Source organism: Spea bombifrons, chromosome 11 (genome assembly GCF_027358695.1).
Source record: "Spea bombifrons isolate aSpeBom1 chromosome 11, aSpeBom1.2.pri, whole genome shotgun sequence".
In the NCBI taxonomy this organism is placed as follows: Eukaryota; Metazoa; Chordata; class Amphibia; order Anura; family Pelobatidae; genus Spea; species Spea bombifrons.
The window spans coordinates 37,561,547-37,570,460 of NC_071097.1; the positions used below are offsets into that span (position 1 = coordinate 37,561,547).

An 8,914-nucleotide genomic window follows, 5' to 3' on the forward strand; every position below is an offset into this window, starting at 1 on the left:
CTAACCCTAATCGCACGGCCTCACGAACCCCTCCACCGACGACAAACACCACCCCGGACGAGGGCTCAAAAATAAATCAATGCGGGAAAAATAAAGCCTCCCTGAATCCACCGTAATTCACACGAAAGCGTGTCCTAGAGAGAAGGCTGCGCTACCTACAGACGCGTCAAACACCGGATCCCCCCTTTCATTACAGACTCAGAGCTCTAAAGTCTACAAAAGCCGCTCGAGGACACAGAAAGTGCCTTTGGTTTTTGACACAATTTCTATGGACCGGTGAACAAAAAATGTACAAAGTGAGGCACGTTAAGTGTCTGGCTGGAGCGCCCGGCTAAGGCGTATTAGGTACCTTTAGAGAAGGGACACAGACGCTAAATGACTGGCCGTGACGCGCATGCGCCAGCCCCAACCAGCAAATCCCTACCGGCCGAAACCTCATGTATTCCTGCGCGGGTCTCTGACCGAGGCGCGGAGTATCCAGGACTCTAAAAGGCAGAAGATATCCACACAAATGACAACGATGGCTCTAAAACATTATAATGTCTGGTACCGAGTATCGCCGCCCATCGTCCAACCGGCCTGATGGACAGAAACAGACATACAGAGGATATATATTTAGAGTAATGATAAGAAGATGTCGGGAGAACGTGGAGCGGGAGCCCCGGGCACCGGCTGCTTTGTCTCTTTCCGCTCCTCTCCGTGCGTTTTTCCCTTGAGAGATCCTGCGGCTCGAAGCCCCTGCGGGTAAAGGGGTCTAATTAGGTTTCCTTCAGCAGGTTGATCTTGGCACAGATTTTCAGGGCTGGTCCCAGTTTAATGTTCAGGGCGCTCATCAGATGCTCCTCTTTCAGCAACAGCAGCGCCTGCCCGTCAATTTCTTGAGATCGAAAGTCTTCAGCCAGCTCCTGGCAGCCTGGAATACGCAAGAACAAGCGAATGGAGACAGCGGCAGAGCGGGTAACATAATAATAATAATAATAATAGTAGTACTAATAATAATGTCAATAGTAGTAATAATAATAATAATAATGTCATAATAGTAATAATAATAATGTCATGTGAAAATTATGTGATAATCATGTAATATTAATGAGAATATGTAATAATCTAATAGTAATAATAATGTAATGTGAAAATTACGTGATAATGTAATGTGATGATAAAAATGTTATAATGATAATGTAATAACAATGTAAAAATAATGATAATATTAATGTGATAATGATAATGTGATAACAATAATAATAACAATGTGACGATAATGTAATAATGTTATAATGATAATGTGATAATAACCATAATAATAACAATGTGATAATGTTATCCACTGCATTAACACGCGTTTATATAAACCGAGTACCCTGGAAATGTATGATCAGCGGGACTCTCTCTACCGGTTCACGCTGTGCACAGGGCGAGGAAACCTCATTAAAACCAGAACCACAAGGAGTGGGACGTTCGGCTACAGACACGAAACATGTAACTTCACCCTAAATTCCCACAAACTGACCCCAAAGCCAGTACCTTGCAGAGAGGAGATGAACTCATACACTTCCTCCACGCTCCAGCGGCTGGGGTTACTCGAGAGAAACACGGGGTTAACCCCCATGAGGTCAGAGTTTGAGGGTGCGCTGCTGGGCGTACTCCCGTCCCGCTCCCCGTGCGATGCTCTGCAGGATGGAGGGGCCGGGGAGGTGGGCGAGAACGCCTCGTCATAGCTGGAGTTATCAGATCCTCGACTCGAGTCCTCCTGCAATAGAAAAAGGGTAAGCGAGGAGACGGCGAGAGGCGAGAGCGGCGGTAGAAAGACGGCAACCGGCGGCGCTACCCTAATACACCAAAGTGCCAGACAAATACGAGCAAGTCGGGGGCCGACGTCGCACCGGAACTCTTTACCCTCATCCTCTTGCCCTGGATCTTGGCCCGTGCGATCTCAGAGCTGTTCCTTCGCGGCCCGCGTCTCCGGGCTCGCACGCCTCCGGCTTCCTGAAGCTCCTTCAGCTTCTTCCTTTTCAATCTAAACTGATGGCTGCAGCTGACGTTGTATCTGAACGCGAGATAAGAAGAGGGCAAATAATCAGGAGAGGGGCACGGAGGGAAAAGTGTACGGGTGACTTATTAACACTATTCAGCGTATTTACATAGAAATAATAGAGTAATATAGTAAATAAAGATTTCTCGTTAGGCCGATCTAAGAAATAAAATCATAAATTATTTTTGAATACCTCTTGGCACAAGTCATGGAGCAGAACCTCTTGGACCCGCGAAACTGGTCCGCCGGCGCGAACTTCCCGCAGTACTCGCATTTCAAGAGCTTAGAGCTTCCAGAATCTGAAGGAGAAGCATGAGATCAGCGAGTTAGATCAGCGGAAGAAACCATTATGTATGCAGGAAGGGGGGTTACAGCAACATCACAAGGGTTAAACAACAAATGTGCAAAATAAGAGTAAAGACTAGTGAGAAAACCAGAAACCAGAAAACACACGTTTCCGACAACGCCACCCCCTGCCACAAAGTGTTTAAAATGAAATGGCCCATTCCAGAAAATCTCTATTTTTTCCCATTGTTCACTTGGCTGTGGAAGCCGCCATCTTGCTGCCCCGTCGCGGGGTATAAATCTCCCCGGAGCCCTGAGATATCTGTGATAATAGCGTTACGGAGGGAGCTGCACGTCCAGAAACAATCTCTAGCGCTAGAGGCTCCTGGGCCGTCCGCTAAAACAACGCGGGGAGAGAACAGGAAGCGGCTTCCAACTTCCTGCTCGGGTCGACCAATGGGATTCTGAGGGGGTGTATGAGCATACTTGCCAGGTATTAAAATGACAAACCTAAACAAATATTTTTGCTTTTCTTACAAGTTTTTTAGCACTATTCCAACCATCACATTACGCACATTCTACACATCCACCATTACCCCGTCTCCTTCCCACCTTGTCCTCCAACCACGGCCGTTCCGAAATTATAAACCAACCTATCCTTCTCCTTCTCATCTCTTGTGGCGGACTTTCAGATGAGACCCCCTCCGTCCCACTTTGTCCGCAAACCACGATCCCACCCGCCATACTAACGTTATAACCCGAGCCCTTCGGATGCGACCTCTACACCGAAACCTCCCTCCTCCACATCATCAGCAACCATTCTGCCGACGGCACGTAACCGAAGAGAACCCCCACACCCATCACTACGGGATAGGAAGCGCTGGGCAGGACCACGCTCCGACTGTACCAGGGCTTTTAGCTCTGCCCCGTACGACCCACAAATGTCACAGATCCATACTTATTTGCGGCTGGAATATTAACGTTTGAAGACAATGCCCAAGACGGGACAAAAGAGTCTTAACAGTGAGAAGAGGGCAGCGTAGGGGGACACATCGAGATGAGTGTCGGAACAGAGATGCCCACAGCATGTGCGAAACACAGCGGGGAGACTCACCGCTTACTGCCGGTTCTCCCGCAGGTTCTGAAGGAGAACTTTCCATGGCAGACACAACGGTCCCACAGGCTGGCAGCTTGTCCGGGTCCTTAAGCATCTGAGGGCTGGCCACCTGGAGAGAGACATGCAGATGCCGTTACTACAGGTGGAGCGCGAGGAAGAGACACGTTTACACCGAGACGTCACTTACGGGAAAGGGCTCTGCTCCCTCCTGAATGACGAAGCCTTCAATGATATGCGTGAGGATCTGCGGCTTGACAATGGCTTGAGGAGGCTTGGAGTCGCTGTGCTGGCGAGAGGTGATGGAGAGAGCGGGGATGCCGGGGGCCGAGGACACGGAGAGCACCGGAGAAACCTGAGAGGCAGCTTCAGACTTATCTGCAAGACAGGAGACAATGAAACCCGAGAGCGTGAGAGAGAAAGTCCTCGCACCGGCCAGGGAACCAACCACCGGGGACTGAAAAGGCGGCTCACCCACTGGGGTGCTGCTCTCAACCAAGTCTGGGGGAGTATCCGCAGGTGGAGACGTTTTAACGGGAAGCGCAGGGGACTCCTCTCTGTCCTCCTCGGATTCTGCTTTCCTCTTCCCCGGCACCGACATCTTCCCCTACAGCGGGCAGCGATACGTTACCGCGACGCAAAGCAAACTACAGGCAGCGAAACAGAGTAATATCCGCGTTCTCACCTGCAGCACCCCGAAAAACCCGCCTTGCGATTCCTGAAGCGTGCCAGACACGGCGGTGGGCACAGGGGCCGGCGACGGCGGCAAAGTCATCTGTGTGAGGGTGGAACCCTGCGACGGAGCCTGGATGGTCCCCAGTGCCAGCGCTTGGGCAGGACCCTGCTGCCTGGCGCCTACAAGCTGGACAGGGATGTGAGGCTGGCTGGTCGGCGGGGTAGGCAATGCTCTGGTGCCTTGAGAAGGTTTTGCCCCAAGTTGCCCCTGGAGATTTAGAGGTGGGACGCCTTTGCCCGGCTGCTTGGGCTGAATGGGTACAGGAGATTTGGTAGGCAGGGTGGTCTCGGAGGTCTGCAGCATAGGCTGGACGACCAAAGTCTGCTGAGCAGGCGGATTCTGCAAACTCTGCTGCGAGGGGGCTTGCTGCGGCTGAGCGAGCTGCAGGTGAGTGGAGGCATGGACGAGCTGCGACTGGCGATGCTGGTGGATGGCAATCTGCTGCTGGAACACCACCTGCTTCTGCTGCAGCACCGAGTGAGGCTGGATGTGAGTGTAAGTGGCTGGGGGGAGAAAACGCACAGAAGAGGGAAAACAAGAGGCATAAAAAAAAAAAAAAAAGGTTATTCCAGTTTCAGACGTCATAAAATTAAAGTGAAAATATAATCACCTTAAATTATTATATATTATTATAATCACCTTAAATTATTATATATTATTATAACCACCTTAAATTATTATATATTATTATAACCACCTTAAATTATTATATATTATTATAACCACCTTAAATTATTATATATTATTATAACCAGCTTAAATTATTATATATTATTATAACCACCTTAAATTATTATATATCATTATAACCACCTTAAATTATTATATATTATTATAACCACCTTAAATTATTATATATCATTATAACCACCTTAAATTATTATATATTATTATAATCACATTAAATTATTATATATTATTATAATCACCTTAAATTATTATATATTATTATAACCAGCTTAATATTTGCCAGATTATGTTTTTTTAGACCCATTTGTCACAGAACGCACCGGTCCCGGGACACTCACCGGAGCTGATTAAGGTCTGATTGGGCGCCGGGGTCGCGGCTCTCGTCAGGTTTATGCCCACGCTTTGCTGCACGCCGTCCCCTTCGGCTTTTCTCCCCTCCGTCTCTGTCTGACTGCCCTGACTCACTGTGCCCCCTGGGGGTCCCGCGGGGCTCTTCACTGTCTGGGGTACCGGCGGGGAAGGCAGCTGTGGAGGGGCAACTGTGGAGGGAGAAGGGTGCACCGCAGGTTTGGTAAACTGGGGTGTCTGCTGGGAAATGGGGGGCCCAGCAGCTGTGGATGTGGGGGCCCCTGTCTGCTGCCCCCGCATGGCCAAGTTCTGAACCTACAAGAGAACAAACGGTTGAGAGTAATGAATGCGCAGGGTCTGGTATTTTATATTAATCGCTATAAATATGACGCCTTCCAGCGCTTACAAAAAAAGAAAACCAAGCCGGCTCCTAAATCATTCTGTTTGGCTCGTAACAAATAACTATTCTTCCTGGAACATTCTATTGCTGGCAGATTGGCCCCCGGCGGCCCCCGTCTCGTTGCCCGTTTCTCCTGCTGTAAAGACTCAAACCTTAATCAGTCGTTGGTCTCGTCTTAGATTCAGGAGCCGTATGTCTATCCCATGCATGTTTAATCCCCTCACTGTATTACCCGTTACCACTTCTGCTGGGAGGCTGTTCCACTTATCTACCACCCTCTCCATAAAGTAAAACTTCCTTCCATTCCATCTCAGCCTTTAATTTCAGATTATGGCCTCTTGTTTTAAGATTTCTCCTCTTTTGAAATAAACGTCTCTCTTGTACTCTGTCCTTAAATATAGATCCGGTCAGTTATTCTCCTCGTCCTTTAGCTCATAAAATAAATGATAAAACGCCATAAAGCGTGCGCAGGTTACAATGTATGTAATAAGCGACTATGATATAAAAGGGACTTGCCTGGTCAGAATCCTGATGCATAGCCTGGTTCTGCGGGGAAGCCATTTCTTGCTGGACAGCGGCCACCGAGCCATTGGGCATCAGAATGAGCTGGGAGTTCAGGGGCATCCCGCGGCCAAGGGAGCGATTGACGGGGAACAGGTTACCCAGCTGGGGCTGCTGCTGGGAGGACAGGAGATATTAGTGAGCAGAAAAGACACCTGAAGGAAAGCAGGGGCATTAATAGAAGAAAAGCTGCCGGGGGGGGGGTTGGTGGACACTTGCCCGCAAGTACATCTGTGTCTGCGACTGGCTGAGTGGAGGAGAGCTGGCGTTGCTGAGCAGTACGGACTGGGTGAGGGCCGTGGCGCTGGGCGCCGTCACGTTCTGCGCTCGGCTCAGGAGCTGGGCTGACGAGCTCGTGGCGACGTTCGCCTGCTGAGAAATCAAAAGGAGCCTTCAGTGACGCCGCCATCCGACGCAGCAATAAAGTAATAAAAGTTCAGATCAGCCATTAACAGAAAAACCGGCGCGCAAAACGGTTCCTTCGAGCGAATCCTCGGACCCAGACGCCTGCTTCACCTCAGATCGGGCTGTCTGCGGTGACCGCTGCTATTCCTGTAACGTCGTCTGTACTTAATAACGCGCCGTTTACTCACCGATCCCTGGGTGGTGCTGGTCTGCTGGGCCGAGCTCGGGTTGGGAGAGGCAGCTTGCCGGTTGGCGGCCATCGTGGCCTGCGGGAGAAGACAGGATCCATTCAGCTACAATGAATCGCCTCGGAGGCGGAGTCAGCGGCTGCACCCCCCCGTGCAGACACAAGACCCCCTTACCTGCTGCACGGCTGCCAGGCTGTGTAACTGCGCGTTACTGAGCTGCTGCTGCAACATCAACTGGTGAAAGTACTGCGCGGCGTTGGGCTGCCGGTGCAGAGCCTGCAGAGCCTACGGAGAGAAGACAACTCCCATCACTGACAGACAACGCCGGCCGCCCCCGCCGGTATCTGCCGATAATAACCACTAAAGGCAGAAAAATTATTTAATGAGGAATATTAAGAAAACCAAAAAAATCAAACAGCTCCCCGTTTTAGACCAAAATGTTCTCCTAATTATCCTGAAAAATCCAATTCTGACCGATATTAACTACAGCCGCAGGACCCCGGTACTGGCTTCTTCAGGCCGGCGGCGATGATGATGATGACGATGATGATGACGGTGGTCGTTACGTGGCAGAGATATTTTGGGGGTATTTTTAGTATTAGATATGAGAATGTATGATCAGCGGAGTGAATCTGATGTAATCTTGTGGGCTGGCTCAACACAGATCTTTAGGTGCGTTTGGCAGACAGCCGCCATGTTTTCCTTATTTTCAACAAAATAGTGTGTTCACAGAAATTAACTAAAAACAGGAAGAACCGAGGGGGTTAATAACGCTCTAATACCCGGCGACGAACCTGCACGGCCTGGCGCTCATACAGGGACATCTGAGATATCTGGGGACGCGAGCTGCCGCCTGACGCTGAGCTCCCATTGGTGGAGCCGGAGTTCTGTTCGCTTTCTGTTTCCATGGCGAGGGATATTCCGGGGGAGACGCTGACGGATGCCTCAGTATGACATCATAATACAGACGGCACCTAAAGGGCAGAAAAACAAACATTTTATTACAAAACGTCGCTGCAGAGAGAGCCGACGGAGCTTCAAATAAAAGAGCGACCCACGGGGGCAGACGCAGGGAAGCCACCGGAACGGCCCCACCGCTGCCCCCATCCAGGGGTTTGTGGACTGAAATCTTTCTCAATTAACTTTCTTGGGTTCATTCGATAAATACCAGAGTGTGCGGTGTACTGCGCTGTGTACACTATCTGCGATGCTCTGGGGGTACCCGGCGCTGTGTATATTACGATGCTCTGGGGGTACCCGGCGCTGTGTATATTACGATGCTCTGGGGGGTACCCGGCGCTGTGTATATTACGATGCTCTGGGGGTACCCGGCGCTGTGTATATTACGATGCTCTGGGGGGGTACCCGGCGCTGTGTATATTACGATGCTCTGGGGGTACCCGGCGCTGTGTATATTACGATGCTCTGGGGGGGTACCCGGCGCTGTGTATATTATGATGCTCTGGGGGTACCCGGCGCTGTGTATATTACGATGCTCTGGGGGTACCCGGCGCTGTGTATATTACGATGCTCTGGGGGTACCCGGCGCTGTGTATATTACGATGCTCTGGGGGGTACCCGGCACTGTGTATATTACAATGCTCTGGGGGTACCCGGCGCTGTGTATATTACAATGCTCTGAGGATACCCGGCGCTGCGTATACTGTGTTTGATGCTCGGGGTGATGGGGGAGGGGCCCTGCACAGCACTATACACACCGCTAGACCCCCACCCTCTAGCTCCCGGTGGGTACCGAAGCCCCTCCATGCCCGCGGTGACCCTTCCCTCAATCAGCCACAGTGACCTCTGACCTCTCCCCGCCGCTTGCCCCGATCTCGGCCGCTCACTCTGTCTGGTTCTTTCTCTCAGCTTCTGATGTCATTTCCCGTCAGACTGTCCGACTTCCTGAGCACGTGACCACCCCCTGCACTCCTCCAGGTTGCCATGGATACAGTGGGCGGGGCTGTTTAGTGAGTTTACGTTGTTGGCGTATGGGCCTCTGAAAGCCGCTGTGATCTGCGTAGTGTGCTCTTAATAGCCCCCATGTGCCCCTAGCAGCCCCCACCTGCCCCTCTCAAACCTTAGTCAGTCGTTGGTCTCGTCTTAGATTCAGGAGCCGTATGTCTATCCCATGCATGTTTAATCCCCTCACTGT

The 8,914-nt window shown here is 50.7% G+C and overlaps 1 protein-coding gene across 5 annotated transcripts; it reads right to left on the reverse strand.

Annotated features, from left to right (window-relative positions):
- Nucleotides 1-521: 521 nt before the first annotated feature.
- PHC1 (polyhomeotic homolog 1) lies at nt 522-8,676 on the reverse strand. Of its 5 annotated transcripts, none has more exons than XM_053450335.1 (15): nt 8,571-8,676; nt 7,554-7,733; nt 6,934-7,044; nt 6,760-6,837; nt 6,386-6,535; nt 6,122-6,280; nt 5,196-5,520; nt 4,117-4,670; nt 3,906-4,038; nt 3,622-3,809; nt 3,432-3,543; nt 2,226-2,331; nt 1,897-2,047; nt 1,525-1,750; nt 522-913 (listed from the first exon to the last, which is right to left on the reverse strand). In XM_053450335.1, the coding sequence occupies exons 2-15, from the start codon at nt 7,665-7,667 to the stop codon at nt 759-761; spliced, it is 2,562 nt and encodes an 853-aa protein (XP_053306310.1). In that variant the 5' UTR covers nt 7,668-7,733; nt 8,571-8,676; the 3' UTR covers nt 522-758. The 5 variants fall into 5 exon arrangements, with proteins under 5 accessions (XP_053306310.1, XP_053306309.1, XP_053306308.1 ...); XM_053450334.1 differs by having other exon boundaries at nt 6,122-6,283; XM_053450333.1 differs by having other exon boundaries at nt 6,386-6,538.
- Between the last annotated feature and the right edge of the window lie 238 nt (nt 8,677-8,914).